General features: G+C 61.5%; 4 protein-coding genes across 6 annotated transcripts; 2 read left to right on the plus strand and 2 right to left on the minus strand.

Annotated features, from left to right (window-relative positions):
* Window positions 1-195: 195 nt before the first annotated feature.
* TLX2 (T cell leukemia homeobox 2) lies at window positions 196-5,124 on the plus strand. Its single transcript, XM_064151842.1, is given in 4 exon segments — window positions 196-242; window positions 244-581; window positions 2,928-3,165; window positions 3,967-5,124. Coding segments are annotated over 4 exon segments (840 nt in total). The 3' UTR covers window positions 4,184-5,124.
* Window positions 5,125-5,238: 114 nt separating this feature from the next.
* Window positions 5,239-6,989, plus strand: LOC135179464 (alpha-internexin-like). 2 transcript variants are annotated; one of them, XM_064151311.1, is made up of 3 exons: window positions 5,446-5,720; window positions 6,454-6,578; window positions 6,668-6,989. In XM_064151311.1, exons 1-3 carry the CDS (start codon window positions 5,475-5,477, stop codon window positions 6,717-6,719), a joined length of 423 nt encoding a protein of 140 aa, XP_064007381.1. In that variant the 5' UTR covers window positions 5,446-5,474; the 3' UTR covers window positions 6,720-6,989. The 2 variants fall into 2 exon arrangements, with proteins under 2 accessions (XP_064007382.1, XP_064007381.1); XM_064151312.1 differs by lacking the exon at window positions 6,454-6,578 and having other exon boundaries at window positions 5,239-5,720.
* A 571-nt stretch (window positions 6,990-7,560) lies between these two features.
* Window positions 7,561-9,655, minus strand: LOC135179807 (interleukin-12 subunit beta-like). The gene is made up of 6 exons (XM_064151843.1): window positions 9,586-9,655; window positions 8,948-9,169; window positions 8,564-8,672; window positions 8,309-8,490; window positions 8,051-8,199; window positions 7,561-7,713 (listed from the first exon to the last, which is right to left on the minus strand). The coding sequence occupies exons 1-6, from the start codon at window positions 9,653-9,655 to the stop codon at window positions 7,561-7,563; spliced, it is 885 nt and encodes a 294-aa protein (XP_064007913.1).
* Window positions 9,656-11,470: 1,815 nt separating this feature from the next.
* Window positions 11,471-21,082, minus strand: DQX1 (DEAQ-box RNA dependent ATPase 1). Of its 2 annotated transcripts, XM_064151315.1 has the most exons (13): window positions 21,024-21,048; window positions 20,526-20,566; window positions 20,152-20,455; window positions 17,328-17,521; window positions 16,642-17,017; window positions 16,008-16,241; window positions 15,191-15,290; window positions 14,886-15,044; window positions 14,518-14,709; window positions 14,266-14,391; window positions 13,133-13,323; window positions 12,857-13,047; window positions 11,471-12,059 (listed from the first exon to the last, which is right to left on the minus strand). In XM_064151315.1, the coding sequence occupies exons 3-13, from the start codon at window positions 20,431-20,433 to the stop codon at window positions 11,879-11,881; spliced, it is 2,226 nt and encodes a 741-aa protein (XP_064007385.1). In that variant the 5' UTR covers window positions 20,434-20,455; window positions 20,526-20,566; window positions 21,024-21,048; the 3' UTR covers window positions 11,471-11,878. The 2 variants fall into 2 exon arrangements, with proteins under 2 accessions (XP_064007385.1, XP_064007383.1); XM_064151313.1 differs by lacking the exon at window positions 20,526-20,566 and having other exon boundaries at window positions 21,024-21,082.
* Window positions 21,083-21,973: the final 891 nt, after the last annotated feature.

Raw genomic sequence — 21,973 nt, forward strand, 5'->3', positions numbered from 1 at the left:
AGACGCGGGCCATGACCCGAGCCCGGCCAAAGCCCCGGACCCTGTCCCGGCTCCCTTGGGACCACATCGGGCACCCCACACCAGCCGCCCCTGCTCCCGCCCCCGCCCGCTGCCGTCCGCCACCGCCCGCAGCCTCTCCCCGCCGCCCCCTGGCCATGCCCGCGCCCCGGCGGCGGCTTTGAGCTCCTCCGGGCGATGGAGGCTGCGGTACTGGGTCGGGAGGGCGGCGGGCAGGGACCCCCCCCCCCACGAACCCATTAGCTTCGGCATCGACCAAATCCTCGGCGGTGCCGAGCCCCCGGTATCGGCCCGAGCGTCGGGGGAGTCCGACTACGGACTCTACAGCGGCGGCTACGGTCCCGCCTGCTCACTCGGTTCCTACAACCTCAACATGAGTATGAACGTGAGCGTCAACGTGACGCCCGCGCCCGCCGCACCGCCCGCCGGGGTCATCCGCGTCCCGGCGCACCGGCCTGCGCCCGCCGCTCCGCCCGCCGCACCTCCGCCGGTGCCCGGGCTCTCGGGGCTCACCTTCCCCTGGATGGAGACGACGCGCCGCATCGCCAAAGACCGTCTCTCAGGTGAGCGAGATGGGCTACCGACCGCTACTGACGGCTACCGACGTCTCTGGTGGCTCCGACGGGTCCTGTCGGCGCAGCGAGGCAGGCACAGAAGGGGGTCGGAGCTGGTACGGGCCAGCCGGGGCTGGTGGAGACCGATCGCTCTACGGCTCCCGCAGCGGGGGGTTCTCGCCCTGCTCCTCTCCGTCGGTCTCTGCCGAGTCCCGGTCTAGACTTCTACTGCCGCGGGAAGCGGCCATCATTGCGGTCCGCGGAGAGTGGCTCAGGGCTGGCACGGGTGCCAATACCTCTGTCGCAGTCCCGCTCTGGCTCCCCGAGGCTCCGAACAGGGTTCTGGCTGAGGTCTTGCTCCAGGCAGCAAGGAGTCCTGCCATGCTTTAACCACGGGCTTTGCTTTGTGTCCAGTCCCATCCCTGGGCCCAAGGACACCAGTAATGGGAAGCACCAGGGACTGTGGGGTGGCTGCTTTGCCTGGAGCAGGGCTTGGAGTTGGGGAGGCAGCTGTGATGGGAGTGGGATGTAAAACTCGTCTGGGTGTGGAGAGCCAGTGCCTCTGTTCTGGGAGAGGGAACAGGTGGGGTGCCTCTGGGGCCTGACCGTGGGACACTGAGGGATGGGATTTGGAGTCCCCCATGTCAAGGATGAGCAAAGGGCACAGTACCTGTGTGGTGGGAGAGGCTGGGGTGGGCGCGTGCTGGGAAGGTGGGTGGCGATGGAGGTGTTGGAGAGGTGATGACAGGTCCCAGTGCTGCTGATGGGGCCATTGGAGTGCCCGTGGTGGGGGTTGGAACGCCCAGTGCTGGGGTGAGGGTGGCAGTCACTGCATCCCGGAGGAGAAGGTGCAGGGTGTTAAGGGTGAGGAGTGCATGAGTGCTGGGGGGTTCTGGCCTGGCTCAGCTCGGCTCAGCTTCTTCCCAAGATGGCGGCACAGCCACGTCTGCAGTGTGTGGCTCCATGCGGGGATGAGCCCAGGGGCTGCATGGAGCTGGGGGCCGAGCGCCAAGCACCGGTTATGGGGGCTGCTGGGACTGTGTGCAGAGACTGCCCAGAGGCAGTGGGGGCCCAGCCTGGGCGCCAGCAGAGCCATGTTCACCTCCCGGCCCACCCTGCCATAACGGCAGTGACAAAGCACCGTCCCTGTGCAGGGGCGGCAGGTGACGTCCCCGTCTCCTGCCTGGCGCCAGCAGTGGGGTGGACGGGGAGGGCCCTCCCCAGCACGGGGTCTCCCAGCCGTGGCCATCACTCAGCGTTGTGGCCTTGGGGTGCTTTGTAGGCTGTCAGCATCTGTTCCCAGCAAGGGGCCGCCTCACATGGGGAGAGGGCTTGTGAGCCTCTATCCCCCCGGCTGCACAGCTCCACCTGCATTCAAACGTGTTCACCTCCCTTGGCAGTCAGCCTGGCCTTCTGCTTGGGCGCAGGCAGGAGGGAGGGTCTGCCGGGTGCCAGGAGTTTCTGAGGCTCTTATGGGGTCTGTCCTGTGTCCCTGCCATTATGGCTCCATGGGCCTAGCCACTTGTAGCTCTTCCTGCATGGTGCCAATGATGGTGGTGAGGGCTGTGGTTCAGACATGGGCCTGTCAGAGCAGGAGGCAAGTGGGAGCTGGGTGCTGTGCGGGAGCTGTTGGTAACATCCTGAATGTTTCTGCAGTCTCATCCCCTCCCCAGGACGGCTGGGGAGCCTGGCAACACCAGGGAGGCTCATAACCAGGCTGTGGCAGGGTTTAATGCGGGGAAGGGTTGGTTTGTGCTGCCAAAAGCCTCACTGGCCCTATGCCAGCCTTGGAATTGTGTGTTCCAACCTGCCCCACTACCCCTGGTCCTCGGCCACTGGGCTGGGAGACTGATGTGTCTGTGGGATGGGCGTTGAATCTTCTGCTATGCCTGGAGCTGCCTGGTTTGTCCCTTGGTTGGGAGATTTGGGGAAGAATAACTCAGGGTGTCCTATTCACCCCCTCTCTGCTGAGCACTTGTTTCATAGAATCATAGAATCAACCAGGTTGGAAGAGACCTCCAAGATCATCCAGTCCAACCTAGCACCCAGCCCTAGCCAGTCAACTAGACCATGGCACTAAGTGCCTCATCCAGTCTTTTCTTGAAGACCTCCAAGGACGGTGCCTCCACCACCTCCCTGGGCACTGCTGGTGTCCCCCCCAGTGCTCCTTCTCCCCATAGTCACTCTAGAGCTTGCCGTCCCCATAACCCCCCAGGAGGTCCCTGTCCTCATGTCCCTGAGTGTCTGAGCCTCCTCTTGAGCTATGCCCACTTCTACCCATGTGGCAGCAGTGCTGGGCTGGGTGCTCTGCCCGTGACCCCCTCCGGCAGCCCCTCACCCACACTCTGCCCACAGCTGCGCTGTCGCCCTTCACGGCAACCCGGCGCATCGGGCACCCCTACCAGAACCGCACACCGCCCAAGCGCAAGAAGCCACGCACGTCCTTCAGCCGGGTGCAGATCTGTGAGCTGGAAAAGCGCTTCCACCGCCAGAAGTACCTGGCCTCAGCCGAGCGAGCCACCCTGGCCAAGGCCCTCAAGATGACGGACGCCCAGGTCAAGACCTGGTTCCAGAACCGCCGCACCAAGTGGAGGTAATGGGGCCAGCCTTGCTGCAGCCTCTGCTGCTCCCACCCCCTGGCTCCTTTCAGCAGCCTCCCCTCACCACAGCTCTGTCTCCTGGGAGAGGCTGGGCTAGAGTGTAATAAGGTACCTATCCTCGTGGCATCCCTGTGCCCAGCTGGGTGAGGCACAGTGGTGCTAAGGGAGTGATGGATCTGCAGGGCTGGAGCTGTGGAGCAGTGCCACACTGGCACACAGTGATGCCCGCAGCAGGGTGGGCTTCAGGCAGAGCTACAGGGCATTACTACATTGGCACCAAGAGAGGGATGAAGGTGTGGGACAGTGGGACACTGGCACACAGTAGTGCTGGCAGTGGGACAGGTCTGCCAGGCACTGACAGACCAGTGCACAGCGATGCCAAGTGGTGAACAGGGCTCTGTGGGGGAGAAGCCGTGGAACATTGCCACCTCAGCACATGGGAGGTGCCAAGAGAGATGAAGTTATAAGGCATAGCTGTACTGGCACACTGTGGTGCCAGCAGAAGGACAGGGATGCAGAGTGCTGCCAGACTGGAGCACAGTGATGCCAGAGGGATGGGACTGTGGGACAGAGGCTGTGGGACAGTGCCGCTCTGGCACATGGCAGCACTGAGAGGTACGGGGTTGTGGGGCATTGATACCTCGACATACAGCAGTGTCTTGGTAAGCAGGATGGGCTGCAATAGGAGGCAGTGGGGCCCTGCTGCCCTGGCACACACAGTGGTGCCGGCAGCATGTTGGGGTGTTCTTGGGCACAGGCAAAGGGTGGCTACTGATGGGCTGTGTGTGCCACAGGCGGCAGACGGCGGAGGAGCGCGAGGCCGAGCGCCAGCAGGCCAACCGCCTGATGCTGCACCTGCAGCAAGAGGCTTTCCAGAAGAGCCTGAGCCAGCCACTGCCCCAGGACCCGCTCTGCATGCACAACTCCTCCCTCTATGCCCTGCAGAACCTCCAGCCCTGGGCTGAGGACAACAAGGTCACCTCCGTATCAGGGGTGGCCTCTGTGGTGTGAGGTCTCCATGGATGGCCCGGGAGTGGTGGACGGAGCCCGGTAGGGTCTAAGCCCAGCACTTCTGGCCTGCAGTAGGGAGGGGACTGCTGCTTCTAGGAAGTGCCTCCATTGACAGCCCCCTCCCCACTGTGAGACATCCATTCCGGGCACTGCTCAGCCATCCCAAAAGCACTCCAGGTGGGTGGATGAGCTTCTGAGTTTGGACCAACCTCTGCTTGGAGCAGCCCCTTGATCGCCCCCCACCTTGGGGAGCCCAAGCCTGGGTCCCTGCACCCTGTGGTTCTTTGCAAGTCCAGGTCCCCCTTCCCAGGGCCCCTGCTCTGGGGGCAGCTCCTCAGAGGCTCCATGCTCAGGACCTGCTGCTCAGCCATTGGTGGCACTCCTAGCCTGGCCATACCCTGCTCCCTCCAGGACAGCTGCAGCCCAGGACAAGCTGTGCAGGGTGTGGGGTGGATGCTACCATTCCCAGTGCTGGGGGCCCCTATCCATCCTTGTTGAATGCCATGGCAAGGTCTGTGCCACCCACACACACTTGCCTTATCCTGGTCGGAGTTTGCCAGCTCTGACCCTGGGGCTTGAAGAGGAACTTGTCCCAGTGGCATGGGACAGACTGATGAACTGGGCTCCTTTGCTCCCCTGGGCAACCCCTGCTCCAGCGCTCCTGGCCCCTGCACCCACTAGTCTGCTGGATCCCTACGACATGGGCCTGAGCATGGCCACACAGGACCCTGAGATGGACTTGGAGTGCCTCCACATGCCTATGGATTGCACCAGTTCCTCTGCCCCTCCAAGCCTCTGCCTCCCCGAACCTGTTCATGTTCCCCCACTCTGCCTGGGGCCAGATGAGACCTTGCTCTGCCATGACCCACAGCACACCCATGGGAAGGCAGAGAGGTTCAGGGAGAGGCTGAAACCCCTCTACTCCACCAAATATCTGCCTCTTCCCTCCTCTGGTGCCCCCTGAGTGTTCCAGCCTGGGCTGTGGCATTGCTCTCTCCTCGCTGCCAATGTGGTGCATGGTCACTGGGAACCACTCCCGAGCCAGTTCCGACTAGGGTCCCGGCGTGATAAGGGAAGGGGTGGGGAGGCAATAGCGACGACCTAGACCCTAAACTTCACCTTGACGCCCCCCTAGCCGCTGTCCATGGTTCGGAGGGGGACGGTAGGGCTAGGATCTTACCGGCCCCCTCCCCGTTGCCATCGGGAGGAGGCGGGCAGCCGGTGCCGGTTCCACATCGGCGGGATTGGTTGCAGTTTCGTGACGCGGCCCCATTTTACCGAGGGAGGGGGGATGGGTGTGGTGGGGTTGTGGAATCGTTGCGGTGGAGCTGCCGGGATGAGTGCGGCCGAGAGCCGGCCCCGGTGCCGGTGGAGTGGTGAGGCGGTGCTCCGGGCCCGGGCCGAAGCTGCCGGTTACCGGCGGCTGCTACGTGCCCGTGCTGCCGAGGTGGAAGCGTTACGCGGGGCCGTGGGCGCGTTGCACCGGCAGCTGGAGGGGCTGCGGGACCGGCGGAGCGGGGAGCTCGCCAAGTACCAGGTGAGAGGGTGGGCTGGGGAGCCGGGGCGGTTTCGGAATGGGCACATTGCTGGGGGTGGGGGCGATGTTTGAGGGGGGGGAAAGTCCAGGCACCGGCGCGGGGCCTGAACGGCCGGAGGGCTGGGGAGGAGTGGAGGGGCTGGGCAGGGCTGGGGAAGGGGTGGAATGAAGATCCGGGGGCGGGAGCGAGAGGAAGTGGCCAGGATGATGCTAGGTAGGAGCGTCCGTGTGGGGTTATAGGATGGGGGGGTTGAGGTGCAGTTGGGGAGGGGCAGGGTCCGGGAATCTGGACGGGTTTGAGGAGAGGTGGGTAAAAGTGGGGCTGGGAGTGAAGGTTGGTATAGGGTTGGGAAGGGCGAACAGGGATCTGGGGAAGGGACGAGAGGATGGGGGTCAGGATGGGGCGGGGGAGGAGCGGGAGTGCCGGTGGGGTTACACGATGGGGATGAATCTGAGGACGGACGAGGGTCCGGGTGGAACTGGGGGTGTGTGCAAGTGGGGACAGGGGACAAGGGTGAGAAGGGGGCTGGCTCGAGGCACTCGTGTGGATCTGGGGAGCGGAATCCTTGCGGGGCGAGGGTCGGACCCGGATCTGTGCGGGGTGGGCTGAGGTCGGGGGTGGGAGGGCTGGTTTAGGGTCCATGCAGAGCGGGGTTCGGGCCAGGATCCGGGGGTGCATGCAGGGCAGGAATGGGGGCGGCCGTCCCGGGCGCATCTGACGGCCCGGCGACAGGAGCGGGTGACGGAGCTGGAGAGGGAGATCGGCGAGGCAGAGGCGGAGATGGCTCGGTGCCTGCGGGAGTACCCGGCGCTGCTGCGGCTGCGGATGGCGCTGGAGGCGGAGATCGCCGCGTACCGGTACGCGGGGGCGGGTGTTGGCGGGGGGGCGGGGAGTGGGGCGGCGGGGCCGGTGGGCGCAGGGCTCAGCCCGGGCCTGTCCCTTGCAGGGAGATGCTGGAGAGCGAGGAGCTTCGTCTGGGCTGCCTGGTCCCGTCGTGATGAGACCCCGCACCGCGGCGCCTCGGGGTCCCATGAGCTCCCCCCCGGACGACCGAGCCGAGTGATTCCCGGACACGTTGCACTTCTCCAGACTCCCGGAGCCCCGGTGCTGCTGTTTCCCCGTGCCATGGGCCCCTCGGACTCATGGATCCCTGGACCCGCGCAGTGCAGCGCCCATTGGCCGCCCACTCTCACCAGCCTCTCCAGAGCAGCAGCGGGGCCGGGGGGGCCCGGCCCGCCGAAGCACCTCAATAAAGCCCCGTGGCATTACCCGGAGCTGGCCTGTCTGTGTAGGGGGGAGCAGCGACCTCCAGTCAGGTCCTGCGCCTGGGGCACTCCGGGGGCCCGTGGCTCCGTGGGGACTTGGGTGCCGGGACTGTGTCCCACAGGGCTGCAAGGTCTTGGTTTCCCCGACCTGACTGCAGCCCTTCGGCCCCTCTCTGGACACCCTATGGGGATGCCGACTGGGGTATAAGGCGAGGGTCCGACCAGAGACACATATCTCGGAGGGGAGCTGAGCCCCACCTGGTGCTGGTAGGTGGACTCTGGACTCCTCACACCATGACCACGGAGCAAGGGCCATTCCAGGCACCTTAAGCAGGAGCCCCTCAGAGGCTAGAGGGTCCAGCACTCTCCATGCCACATGGGACCAACTGACTTTCGTTGTAATAAATCTCAATCATTAGCACAGCTAAAAATCCTCTTCCAAGCCATACAAAAGGTTGGGAAAGCATTGAGTGCCACACCTGAGGGGTGCCCCCCAGCCTCAAGCATCCCCGGAGGTGCACCTGGGGGAGTGGTGTAAGGGGTCAGGGTGGGTCTGTGGGCAACATCAGTGGGCTCATAGATGGCTCAGCTGGGTGGCATCAAGGTCCTGCCACGCACTCCATGGGCTCCAGGCTGGGTTAGTGTAGGGATCCTGGCAGCTGATGCGCACTCGCCCTGTGCTCGCCTGCAGCTGTGTTTCCTCCATGCCCTCCACGTACTTGTGCACCTGCAAAGCGGAGAGAGTCACAGTCTCAGGGACACCCTGGCATCAGGAGGCATCAGGACTCAGGAGCAGGGTACACCCCGGCAGCCAGGAGCACCCTAAGGAGAGAAGCTGTGTCATGGGGAAGGGATCACTGCTGTGCACCCAGAAAATCCTTTTTCCTAATGGCACCTATGAGCAGCAACAAGATGGACTTAGGTGTGGGCAGGCATAGGGCAGGGTGGGCAGAGTGCAGGGTAGATTTGGAGCAGAGTGGGCATAAGGCAGGGTAGGCACAACAGAGGGAGGATGTGTGGTGGTGTGTGCTGTGGCAGGGTGGGTACAGACATCCTGCAGTTACCTGGGTGCCGTTGGGGAGCTCATACTGCAGCCTATAGACCAGGGCAAAGTAGGACTTGGGGAGTGGCCAGGAAAGTGGGGGGGCCCAGGTCAGGAGGAGCTGCTCTCCTTGCCACCACACGGTCAGGTTCTGAGGTGGGTCTGGACGCACTGTGGGCAAAGTGGGGCTCAGCACCAGGCAACGTGCCCAGTCCTGGGGCTGAGCCCCCATCACCACAAGGACACCCCCTGGACCGTGCTGCCACCAGGCTAAGCTCACCAATGTCACGGATGAAGAAGTGGCTGGAGACATTAAGGTAGGAGGTGTCTGAGAGCCCCTCCAGCTGCAGCTGCAGTGGGTGCAGTTCCTCAGCAAATGGGCAGAATGAGTGGTCCATGAAGTTGACACTAAATTGTCCATGGTGGCTAGATGCCAGTTCCCACTCACCCACAGAACCGTCGCTGCAGGAGGAGGCAATTGTGAGGACAGGGTGGCCTTGGGGCTGGAGTGGGGGGAATCACCAGGGGCACCCACCTGTGTGTGAGACGGGCACGAAAGACAGCAGAGTGGGGACCAGTCCAGGAGCAGTGGAAGGAGCCATGGTAGGACTCAGCCTGGCAGGAGATGTTCATGTTCTCCTCACCTGGCAGGGTCAAGGATTAAGGGTCTGTGCAGGGCTGAGAACAATGCTCCATACCTGTATGGCATGGGCAAGGCTTCCCCACAGCTGGGCTCCCCTCAGCCCCACACAGCCCTACTTGATGCAGTTGCACTGGACATCTGCAGATCTTTAGCATCTCCTGGGCCCCATATTACCCCAAACTCCCTGCATCCACCCCAGCATCCCATCCATCTCCTAATTCCTCATTCCTGGCTTCCCTGGGTTGTGCCAGCCCCTTCACACTCAGCCTCACATACGGGTGCTGCTGACCACCACGTAGGTGGTGTCCAGTAGGATGGTGCCAGCCCAGCAGCTGTAGTTGCCTGCAGCTGGCAGGTCCAAGCCAAGGATGGTGAGAGTCTGTCCCTCAGCCACGAGCTCGGCCATGGGCTCCGGGTCCCCATTCTGAGTCCAGCTCACTTGCTGCTCCGAGGTGTTGCATTTCACCACCACATCCCCGTTCATTTGCCCCACTTGAACTGGAGATGAGAGGGATAGACTTGGCTCAGAGATGGGCTGTGGTGTGGCCAGCCTGTCCCCCACCCTGCAGTGGGGCTGGGTCCCCCCTTATCCCAACACACCACACCCATCATTCCCCACCATCCCCACCCTACATATACACCCCACATCTGTTCCCACCCTGCCACCCTACCCCATGTCTATGCCTCATCCCCACGCTGCTCTCGCAGCTGCCATTACTTCATGCCCACCCTCTAACCCTGAACCTATGATGAGCTGACTCAGCCTGGGCTCACCATCACCCAGTACCAGAGGGGTGCAGGGTGTGGGTGCTCCCTACTCCCTCCACCTGCTCTGTGGGTCTTGCAGCACCCATCTGCCTCAGGGTCTTTCCCCTCCCAGGCTCCCTCTGGTGCCCAGACCGGGCAGGACTCACACTTTGGGGGGAATGTGGTCAGAGTGTCCACAGAAGCAAGGCTCAGCACCAGCCCCACCAGCACCAGCATCTGGAAGAGGAAGGAAGGGCAGCTGCACACTGAGACAGGAGCCAGCCATGGTCCCAGAGAAAGGGGAGCCAGGCAAGCTAGGATGGAACTGTCCGAGCTGGGATGGAGCTGGAAGGACCAGCAAAGGCAGATCCCTAGGCCTTGGGATGGCAGCAGAGTCAGGAAGGAGGACAGGAACAGGGAACCCCACACAGGTTCAGCAGCCGATATGACACCCTGATTCCTCTCAGTGCAGCCCCATTGGACATCCTCCTAGCAAGCAGCAAGCCTCCTAGGGCTGCAGTGCCTGTACCCCCACCCCATGAGCTCCTGTGATGTGCCTACCTCAGCCGTAGTCTGTGATGATTCAGTGGGCTTGGCAAGGGCTAGGGGGCCAGTGACTGAATATATATTGAGCCAAGATCTCGTGGGACTGCCCCAAGGTGAAGCCAAACCACAGATCATGGCAGTTCTCAGAAGAGGAAAATACTGTGCTGGGTGTGGGGGGAGCCAGGCCCCACTCTCAGCTGCTGGACTTGCCCAGACTGGGAGGAACCAGGGACCTGTTGTCCTTCCCTGCTCATGGGCATCATCAGAGTGGTGAAGATGGATCCTCTTCCAGGACCGACTGAGCACCCAGGACAAGGCCAGAGCTGCAGGGCGCTTGTGTGGAGTGGTACTGAGCCCCTAGAATGGTTGAGTGTCTGCACATCACTAGCGCTACTCACAGCCCCATGCCGTGGGGTACAGGGGCTGGAGCTCAGCAATGGGATCACTGAGGTCCAGCAGTGCCTGTGCTGGAGCACAGCCAGGGGCAGGCACAGTGCCTCCAAGGAGAAGGTCTCCACAGAGGCTCGGGGTGCTGCACCCAGCCAGGAATGGACTGCCTTGCCCCCTACAAACCCTCCCAGGGCCATGTGGCTGCCCTGACTTCATCTGTAGCATGCTGTGCCAGGATGGCAACACAAGACCATCCACAGCCAACAGCATTCCCTCTGACATCCCAGTGAGCACCAGGCCAGCCCCACTACACAGTCTCTGTGCCCACTCCAGGGCAGTGAGGGTGGCAAGCTGCACCCTACTGCTCCTGCTCGTGTATTTTCTGAGGTTCCTAGAAAGCAAAGGGGAAGTTTTAGTTCTGAGGAGGCTGCAGGGAGGCCCAGCCCCCAATTTCTGCCCGACCTTCGAGGTGTTGTGGTGGGAACAGGACAGCAGAGCCTCCAGCCTCCTCCCCCAGAATGGTGGAACCCCTACACGAGAGCAGGAAGAAGGAAAAGGAGGGAGCTAGGGAGAAGCAGCTGCTGGAATAGAGCCACCCCATGCCAGGAGGTCCAGCTTATGACAGGGCTGGGGTACAGCACTGTGCTAGGACTCCAGGACACGAGGCAGAAGTTCAGCCCTTGGCTGTGGTGCCTAAGTGGGAATTGCTGGAAAGCTGGAGGGGATCCCAAGGCAGGATGGGGGACCCCGAGGAGGTGGAGCGCCCATGTCCTGGAGAGAGCAGAAGCTGGCTGCAGGTCCCTGCCCCACACCAGCCACAGCTTCCCCAAAGCTTCTGCAGAAGAGTGGGCGGCTGCGCAGGGGAAGACCCAGCCAAAGGCCAGGGCTGCCCTTGGCGTCTTGTCGTGACCACTGCTGGTGGCACCCTGCCCACAACTGGGGGTGGGAGGGAGCCACACCAGGGATGTCTCATGTTAGAAACTCCCTGGGAGGGGAGGCTGGGGGTGGGGTGTAGAGCTGTCCCTCAGGGGTATGGGGCAGTAGAAGTCCAGTTGAGAGGGGGCCAAACATCACTGGACCCCGCCCTGGTTGCAGTCACAGAAGCAAAGCCATAAGTAAAGGTCACAAAATTTTATACACAAGAGACCCATAAACGGCCACTCGGCCCCACACTGCTCTCTGGGCACAGGAGGAGTGGGACACACAGGGCCAAGAGCCCCTCAGCCCCACAGCAGCACCCCAAGAAACACAGGGTGACAGAGTCCGAGTGGAGAGGGCCTCCATGACTCCCCAGATCCAGGGCCAGCGCTTCTCCAACCTGGGCTCTCTTCCCTAGGGAGACACCGGGGCTGGTCCCATGGCTGCTGGCATTGTGACCATGGCACAGAGCTGCGGCAGCGCTAGGCTGTGCCAGCATCTCCCCAGGGACCAGGTCAGCCCCCATGGCATCACAGTCTCCCTGGGGCTCTTCCATCCCTGGGGGTCACAGACAGGTCCAGGTGTCCCCATCGCCGTGGCTCCAGCTCACTGAAGCAGGCAGACTTCCCTCTCCTCATCCTCGCTGCCAGCTGCCTCGCCCTGTGGCTCGGGCTCTGCCGGTATGTCCTCAGCAGCCACCACCTTCTCTCGTAGCTCCATCAGCAGGTCCCGGCTCTCGCTCGGTGGCAGGTTGCTAAGGTAGTACTGGGGTGCCAGTTCCACCAACCTGTGGGGACAGGGGTCAAGGAGAGGCAGCCAGCTCCAGAGGTGTTCCTGAAGCATCTCCTCGCTTTACTGGCATGGAGACAGATCCCCAGAGACCTCACCTTTCCCCCAGGAGAAGAGATTCAATCGCAGAATCACAGACTGGTTTAGGTGGGAAGGGACCTCTAACCAATCCAAACACCCCTGCAGTCAGCAGTGAGCAGGTTGCTCAGAGTCCCAAACAACCTAACCTGTGAGGTTTCCAGCCAGGAGCATCTAACACCTCTCTGGACAACTGGAGCCAGACTCTCACTACCCTCAGCATAGAAATGTCTCCCTTCTGTCCAGCCTCAATCTCCCTCTTTTAAAAGTTTCAAACCATCGCTCCTTGTCCTGTCACAACAGGTCCTGATAAAAGATTGTCCCCAGCTTTCTGATCAGTCACTGTAAGTACTGAAAGACCACAAGGTCTTCCTGCTGCCTCCTCTTCTCCAGGCTGACAACCTCAACTCTCTCAGCCTGGTCTCACAGCAGAGGTGTTCCAGCCCTCCAATCATTGCAGTGGCCTCCTCTGACCTTGCTGCAACAGGTCCATATCTCTCTCTCCTGTGCTGAAGTCTTCAGACCTGGACCCAGTCCTGCAGGTGAGGCCTCAGCAGAGAGGAACAGAGGGGCAGAATCCCCTCCCGCATCCTGCTGGCCAGGCCATCTCCTCTTGATCTGGGCCAGACACAGATACCTAGGGCTCTGCAGCCCTAGAGCCAGGCACAGACACAGCCCCGGTGTGACCCATACCCTCCTACTCCCCTCAGTGCTCACATCTGGGGCTGGATCTCAGAAACGATGCGGAGGCAGTTGTCCTGTGAGATGGTGAATTCGTGGTAGAGGACCCAGGGGGGCAGACGCCGGGGGGGCTGTCGCAGGAGGTAGCAGGAGGAGGGTGGCAGGTGGGCCACGTGTTTGTGTGTCAGCATCACATAGTTGCCAGAGCCATCGATGTCCTGGGCGACCTGGGGAGCAGAGTGGGAGCAGGGCAGTGAGCCTGGATAGTACAAACCTGCAGCTGCTCTCTTGCAGACCTCCCCCTTAGCTCACCTTGAGGAAGTAGCCAGAGATGAGAGCTCGCTGGATGTTGAAGACGTTGGCATCGGTGCCAAAGGCAGGGGGCGAGATGGGCAGCTCGATGCGCTGCATCACCTCCAGTAGCTCTGCCCGCACGATGCCAGCCAGCTGCAGAGCCTCGGCGCTCACGGCGTGCTTGCGGCACCAGCCCTCGTCTGCGGTGTCTGTGGGGACAGCAGGGGGTCAGCACCCTGGGACTGGCTGGGAGAGCAGGGACCCCATGTGGAAATGGGTAGGCTGCTGGGCTAGGGTGGGGCACAGGCCATGACACCAGGCCCTGGTGGTTCCACCAGCCATATCCACTCAATCCAGATGATCTGAGGGCTGGAAGCCTGCTCTTGTGAGGACAGGCTGAGATAGTTGGGGTTGTTCAGCCTGAAGAAGAGAAGGCTCTGAGGAAACATTCTTTTGGCCTTTCAATGCTTAAAGAGGGCCTGCAGGGAGGCTGGAGAGGGACCTTTTCCACAAGGGCACATAGCACTAAGATGAGGGCCGAGGGCTTTGACCAGAGAGGGGAGATTTAGATTAGTTATAAGGAAGAAATTGTTCACTGTGAGGGTTAGTGAGGCATTGCCCAGTGAGGCTGCAAATTCATAGAATCACTGAATTGTTTTAGTTGAAAGAGACCTTTAAGATCATTGAGTCCAACCATTAACCCAGCACTGCCAGATCCCCATTAATCCATGTCCCTCAGCACCACCTCTCCATGGTTTTTAAACCCCACAGGGATATGGACTCCACTACTGCCCTGGGCCAGAGCTTGATGACCCTTTTGAAGAAGAAACCCCCTTTTTTATTCCTCATATCCAACATAAACCTCCCTCAGCACATATAAAGTGTTGAAGACCCCATTGCTGAAGTGTTCAAGGCCAGGCTGGATAGAGCATGGAGCAGCCTGGTCTAATGGAAGGTGTCCCTGACCATGGCAGGGGGAATTGGAACTTGTCTTTAAGATCACTTCTAACCCAAACCATTCTATGATTCCATAATGGGGACCCTCACATCCAGACTAAGACCACACATGCGGCTGCAGTGCTTGCTCCTCAAAGAAGCAGGGAACATAGGACAGCCCTGGGACATGCAGGCACCGTCAGCCTGGCACTCACGCTGCTGGAAGGCATTGAAGATGTTGATGAGGGTGAAGTGGTCTCCGTGTGGGTGGAGCAGGGACCGGCGGCGCAGGGTCACAGCCTCCTCTGAGCGCGTGGATGGGGGCACAAAGCAGGGGGAAACTAGGGGTGGCAGAGAGATAAGGTCACTGTGTGTGCCCGCTGCACCAGTGTTGCTGGTGCCAGCTCTCAGGAGCTGCACCAGGCCCATGCCAGCAGCAGAGTGGGCTCCCACCCTTGGCACAGTACCTGTGAGCATGGCAGCCAGGCTGACCATCTCCTCGACACAGTCAAACTCGCAGGAGGCGATGAGCGCCTTGGCCAGCTGGGGGTCCAAGGGGAACTCTGACATGATGATCCCCACCTCTGACAGGTTGCCATCATCGTCTAGGGCAGCCAGGTAGTCCAGGTCCTCCAGTGCTTGCATCAGTGACTCGGGAGCTGCAGCAGGACATCAGCCAGCTGCCAGGACCAGGCAGCCCTGCCCACCCACCCCCTGCACTCACAGGACCCTCCAGGGACAACTCGGTCTGTAGTGATGGTCACAGCCATGGCCAGCCTCCAGTTTCCCCCCACTCTGGCCCACCCCGTGCCATGCTTGGCCTGCTGGGCACTACCTGGTCGGTCAAGGAAGTCGCACTGGCCCATGTCGGCGATGTCCAGGCGCTTCAGCAGCAGGACGAGGCGGCTCAGGCTGGTCTCACTGACGTGGGGCGCAGGGCTGGGGGGCAGGCGCTGCTCGTAGAAGCTCTCTGAGTACAGCCGCAGGCAGGTACCTGCCAGAGAGGAGCTGTGAGCCATGACTGAAGAGGGATGGGGCAGCCATCATGAGTGGGGAAGCTGCCCATGTACCCAGTGGGGTGGGACAAGAGCCCTGACGTGCTGGAGGGACATTCAGGGACGTCTGGGCAGAGGCTCTCACCTGGGGGGCTGCCTGCAGCTCGCTGCATGCGTGACTCAGCCTGGCTCTTGCTGATGGGCCGCAGCACCTGGGACTCAGCCCGGATGCGGGGGTTGTAGACCTGGAGATGAGGATGTGAAATGAGACACACCCAGACAAGTCCCCATCTCCTCCCAAGGTCCCTCCGCCCTGACACTCTCCTAGAATCATAGAACCGTTTAGGTTTGAAAACAAATGACCTTCAAGATCAAGCCCAACTGTTAACTCAGCACTGCCAGGTGGCCATTAAGCCTTGGCCCCACATCTACACAGTTTTTAAACCCTTCCAGGGATAGGGACTCCATCACTGCCCTGGGCAACCTGGTCCAGGCCTTGACAACCCTTTTGGAGAACAAATTGCTCCTCATGTCCAACCTAAAACTTCCTTGGGCCATTTCCTCTTGTCCTATTATTGCTCCTTCCTTGGGAGAAGAAATTGACCCCAACCTGGCTCTAACCTCCTTTCAGGGAATTACAGAGAGTGAAGTCACTCAGGGAATTACAGAGAGTGAAGTCACTCAGCCTCCTTTTCTCAAGGCTGAACAACCTCAGTTCCCTCAGCTGCTCCTCACAATACTTGTGCTCTACACCCTTCACCAGCTCACTTGTCCTTGTTTGGACACACTCCAGCATCCAGTGGAAGCCCTGTACAGCACAGCCTAGGGCATCATAGCCAGGGCTGAGCACTTGACAATGGCTCCACTGCTACATCCCCAAAGTCACTCCACTTTGTGCTGCTGGCTGCACCTCAAAGCAGAGGCATTGCTCAGCTTCCCATCCCAGCATTCCTGGCACTCACACTGCGCAGCTCCAGCCCTGAGTCGATGACAAAGCGCACGGTCCCCAGAGAGAAGGACGAGTCTCCAAGCCAGTGGGTGACAATCACTCGCCTCTCCCGGATGCTCTCCTCCTCGTACACCTTCTGTGCTGCACGGCCCACGCCAGGGTGCAGGGGCACAACCTGCAGCAGGCCCAGCCCTGGGTTCAGTGTCACAGCCTCGGTCTGGATGGCCCCACAGCACTCCATGATATCCTATTGTGAAGGACAGGGTGCCATGATAGATACCCATCCCAGGGACAGGATCCTGGGAAGTGCCCTGCAGCTGCCTCATGCTGCCCTGGTGAGAAAGACCTCAGGCCCCACACAGAGAAGCCTCAGCTCCTGCAGTTTAGAATCAAGGAAGAGTTATGGGGTGAAGAGACTTTTGAGATCATCAAGCCCAATTGATAACCCAACACTGCCAGGTCACCACTAAAACATGTCCCTCAGCACCACATCTCCACAGTTTTAAACTCCTCCAGGGATGGTGAATCCCAGCCCCAGCCATCCTCAGGACTCTCTGCACAGAGGTGAGAAGGATGCCTCAAACCTTCCCCCTGTCCATGGCACAGTGAATCCCCAAGGACCCAGCCAGAGGATGCCCATGGCCCACCTGCTCACTGGCCAGAAAGACCAAGATGTCACCAGGCTCCTGCTGCCGGTGGATGTCCAGCACGGCCTGGCAGGCAGCTGTGATGTGGCCACGGTCTGGTGGTTCCCTGTAGAGCAGCTGAGGAGGGGTCCTGTGCTCCGGGACCCGCACCACAGGAGGGTCCCCGCAGAAGACACGGAGTCGCTCCTCCATGGTGGGCGAGGTGACCACCACCACCTTGAGCGCGGGGCGCTGGCGCAGCACATCCTTCAGCAGCCCCAGCAGCACATCGGTGGGCACTGTCCGCTCCTGCACTTCATCCAGCACCACCACCCCGTACTGCCGCAGCAGGGGGTCTGACGTCATCTCCCGCAGCAGCATCTCGTCTGAGCAGAACCTGCCGTGGACCAACCCCATCAGCGTGGAACAGCCACAGGGACCCCGGTGCTGTGGATTCCATCCCTGTGGTCATTCCTGAACCGGCCTCGCCCCTTCCCCAATGGCAGAAGTCCCCACTGTAGCCCTGGAGGGCCCCAGGCATCCTGCAGACCCCAGCACTGGTCCTGCAGCCCCCCCTGCTCCTGCATCGAGGCCAGGCTGGATTAAAAGATTACACCGCAGCCGGGTGGCTCAGCGGGATTAGAGAGCGGAGCGCCGGCGCCCCCGGCACAAACAGCCTGCGGGGCCCCCCCATCCCATCCCCGTACCTGAGGATGGTCTCGGTGGTACAGCAGTCCTCGTGGGGCACACAGTAGCCCACCTCGTGACCCAGGTTGAGGTCCATCTCGTCAGCCACACGCAGGGAGAGGCTGAGGGCTGCCAGGCTGTAAGGCTGGGTGCAAGCCACCAGCCCGTGGGCAAACTGCACGGACAGGGCATACTCTGTGCACCACTGTGGGATCTGTGAGGACAAAGCCAGTGTTAGGGCCTGGGGACAGCATGGATCTGGCCAGAAGGACCAAGATGTGCCTCTTCCCACCACAGAGTGGTGCCTGCCGTTCCCCTAGAAGGGCAGAGAGACCCTCCCTACAGCAATCCCCAGAGACTGGCTGTGGGACCTCCCAACAGCCCTGGCAGGACCTTGCCTCCCCAGATCCATCGCTTCTGAGCCCCAGCAAGCTGTGACATGAGCCCCATGTCCTCATCACCCTGCAGCTGCAGATTTCTGCCTTGCTGCAGGACACCACAGACCTTGCTTTAATGACACAGGACAACAGCCCCAGGGAAAACGGGGCTGGGGAGTAAGAGCTGCAGTACCCTCACCCAAGCTGCCAGTTCAGTCAGGACAGTGCCCCAAATCGTTGCTGCCAGGACTTCAGAGGCAGTACCCTTACTAAGGTGCTTTAACATTTGGTCAGCCCCAGTGGGGTTGGACTGGCTGCAGGTCTCTACTGACACAAACTATCCTGCTGCCAGCCCCCTGCTCCTCTCCAGGAAAGGCTGGGGCAGATGCTGAGCAGGTCCAGGACAGGGTCATAAGCCCCAGACCTTGCAGCAGCCCCAAGTCTGAGGTAGGCGTTGAGTTGGAACATTCTTGAATGGGGCTGGAGGGCTCATCCCCCACCCCAGGAAACTACACAGTGGGAGGCCAGGAAGGATGCGCTGAGGAGCAGCCACTGCCCAAGCACCTGGACAGGTGGTGCAGGATGATTCTGGGGCCATGTGGATGACCCTTGGGCAATGGGGACCAGGAATCTGCTGTTTAACTGCTCCCACACACCTGCCCACCTCACTTCCCTGCAGTGAGGACCCAGCTTTGTGGATCAGCCTTTCTCACTTGGGGTGGAAATGCTGTGATACCAAAGCGCAGAACTGGACACTCGGCATGAGCTGAGTCGTGTCACCTGCTCTGCTCAGGGCATGGTGGCCCCAGGGCTGACAGGGATGGCATGCAGGGTGCCCGTGCTCAAAAGCAGCCCAGCCCAGGGGACAGAACATGCTGGGGCCCACACAAGGGCTTTATTCCCCAAATCCGGTGCTTCAAGGGTCAGCCAATGCAATGCAGAGACCCAGCCTCTGGCCCCACAAAGGCCACGGCAACCCTGCAGCTTCAGAGTGACCCCTCCCTGGTCAAAGTCTGCCTGACGACATCTCCAGGTGCCACGCTGGGGGATGCTGGATGGGATTGGCTTCCCAGGGCAGGCAAACAGGATCCTGGCGCCATGGACATGCCACTGCCCTGTGTGCCTGTGCCTAGCTCCAGGGAGGGGCTGTTTCCCACTCCCTGCCCCGCCTCCCGTGCCTGCCTGACGCCCTGTGCTGCCGTGGCAGCTGCTCCCAGGGCGGCTGTGCCAGTGCTTCCTGGCTCGTGCCAAGGCTTTGCCCAAAGCTCCACAGACTGTGTCAGCACATCCTGGCACATGACTGCCCAGCTCTGTACCAGGCTTACCGCAGAGCAACACTCCCAGGTCTCACATTGGAGTCAAAGCCCTGTGGGGACAGTCCCTGCCTCGGTTCCCACTCCAAGCTCAGACACTGCTTTCTGGGTACTGCCACTCCTCTGAGCCTTCTGTCTACAGCTGTTCTGGCTGCCTCCCTGCTCCACCACAGCTCGCTCAGGAGTGGGATATGTATACACCCTCACACAGAAGAAGGCTGTGGCCTCAGGGCAGGACCCAGCTGCTGCCAACAGCTGCACCTCAAGTGTTTTGGGCAAGAGTTACAGAATTGTGGAATTGTTTGGGCTGCAAGAGGCCTTTAAGATCACCCAGTTCAGCCACTAAGCCAGCACTGCCAGGCCTCCACTAAACCACACCCCTCACCACATCTACTTGGCTTTTAAACATCTCCAGGAAAGAGGACTCCACCACTGCTCTGGGCAGGCCAGGCCTTGACAACCCTTCTAGAGAAACAAATTGTTCCTCATGTCCAATCTAAGCTCCCCTGGTATAACTGGAAGTGGTTTCCTCTTGTTCCTTGGGAGAAGAAATCAACCCCCACCTGCCTCCAGCCTGCTTTCAGGACACTGCAGAGAGTGGTATCTCCCCTGAGCCTTATTTTCTCCAGACTAAACAACTCAGTTCCTTCAACTGCTCCTCCCAAAACCTGTGCTCTAGACCCTACCCAGCTTTGCTGTCCTTCTTTGGACATCCTCCATCCCCTGTCTCAGAGTGAGGGACCCAAAACTGAACCCAATATTCAAGGGGCAGCCTCACCAATGCATAGGTGCCTTACTCCTGCTGGCAACCCTATTGCTGATCCAGGCCAGGATGCTGCTGGCCTTCTTGGTCCCCTGGACATACACTGGGTTGTCTTCAGCCACTGTTGACCAACATCTCCAGGTCCTTTTCCACCAGGCAGTTTCCTGCCACTCTGCCCCAAAACAGGAGCATTCCTGGGATTGTCGTGAACCAAGTGCAGGAACTGTCACTTGGCCTTGTTGAACCTCATTCCACTGGCTGCTGCCTATCAATCCAGCCTGGCCAGATCCTACCCACAGAGCCCCTCTCTCTCCTCCAGAGGACCAGTGGCTGGTACCACAGCCCTGTGGTACTCCTGACAGCAGCAGGTCTCTGCCCATCCTGCCCTCACCTGGGTGCTCTTGCCAGTGCCAGGGGGCCCAGACACTAGTATGATGCCACTGCTGCCTTCCAGGTGCTCCATGAAGCTGTACTTGGTGGTCCAGACAGGCAGCTCCCGGCGCTGCTGCAGCAGCTCGTAGTAGCGGGACGAGAAGGGCAGCCCATCATAGGGGTTCACCTCCAGGTCGCCGTCGCTGCCCAGGGCCGCGTCATCCTCCTCCTCCTCCTCCTCTAGTGTCGTGCTGGGGCCGCTCTGCCGGGATGGGGAGCCGGGGACCCTGCAGCCGGCCATGGTGGGCGCACCGGCACCGGGGCTGCAAGGGCAGAAGGGGGTTGGAGCAGGACTCGGAGAAGACCGGTGCTGACCCAACGTCACTCGCGAACCTGGAGGGAGCCCGGTGCGGTCCCGCTGGGCTAGAGAAACTCTGCGGGCAGAGGGACAAAAGCAGGACGGAAGATGACATGGCCGGAGCGAGCAGGAATAGTCAGGGCACCGGGCTGGGGTATCGGAGACCAAGCTGATGGACAGGGCACCGAAGAGGGGTCAGGCCGAGTCCCGGGAAGAGCAGAACAGGACCGAGTCGGGTGCGGGGCCCGTGCTGCACGCCGGACACGGCCCGAGCGCAGGGGTTGTGGGGCTGGGCAGACATCTCGGAGACAGGCGGACAGCCCGGGGCCAGTCCCGGAGGGAGAACCCGAGTGGCATGGGCTGGGCAAGGCCGGGTGGAGTGGGACACCGGGACCCGACGGACCGGGCGCCTCTACACCGGTGCTCATGGGACCAGACAGGTTGGAGCCAAGCGCCCCGGCTCAGCCCCCCGAGCCGCAGCTCCGCTCTCAGCTCCGGTGTCGGTTCCGGCCCCGGTTCCAGACACCGCTCACCTGCGCGCGCCGCCGCCACCTCGGGCCCTGCCTCGGGACAGCGTCAGGTGACCGCGGCGCGTCACGTGGCCTTGCGTGTGGCAGCCAATCAGCGTTCAGAGGCGTTCCCGGTCCCCCCGGTGCAGCGGGGAGACCCGTTGGGACGGGACTTACCGGGACCCGTGCTGTCCCGTCCTGCCGCCTTGTTCATACGAGCAGCCTCCCCCAGTCCCAGTCCCGGAAAGTGGCACCCACCGCGGCAGCACTCCCGGTCCCGGCCGTTGTTTGCGTCCCGGCCGGACCGAGCTCTGCCAAGCGTACCCTGTTTCAGAGCCCCGCGCTGCCCGACTCGCTCACCTGCCGCTGCCCCTCCGCTTCCCGGGTGCGCGGTTCCGAACTCGCCGGTATCCGATACTGGCTTTGGACATCCTAGTGTCGGGCGGTCCGGTGCCGTGCATTCTGTACCTGTGTTGGCTGTTCCATACCCGTGATGGGCATCCAGTGCCGACCATCCCGTACTCGTGCCGAGCACTCCGGTGCCGAGCATCCCGGGCGCCCTCAGCCGACGCGCGGCCGGTCGTACCGGCAGGTGGAGCTGCCAGACCGGCGGACGTCCTGGCCCAGCCCGTGCAGCGCTTGAGCAGAGCAAGCTCGGGATAGAGTGGGGCGAGCCTGGAGGCGGTCTCGGCGGTGGTCTCGGCTGGCTCAGGGTTCCCGTGTGGAGAGCAGGGTGGCAGGAGTGTCCTGTGGGACCGCGTGGTTCCCGATACCGAAGGTGTACTCCGGATACAGCTGTGGCAATGTTCTCCTGTGCAAGGGACAGGTGAGCTGCTGCGGGGAGCACAAGCAGTGTTTGGCCGACAGCCTCCTGCTGCCGGGTGGCCAGGCTGGGCCAGTCCGTGTGCCGCTGCTTTGGACACTGGTTGGACAAGGGGTCCGTGCTGTGAGAGCTGGCAGGGAGCTGGTCACAC

Source organism: Pogoniulus pusillus, chromosome 11 (assembly GCF_015220805.1).
Source record: "Pogoniulus pusillus isolate bPogPus1 chromosome 11, bPogPus1.pri, whole genome shotgun sequence".
NCBI classification, from domain to species: Eukaryota; Metazoa; Chordata; class Aves; order Piciformes; family Lybiidae; genus Pogoniulus; species Pogoniulus pusillus.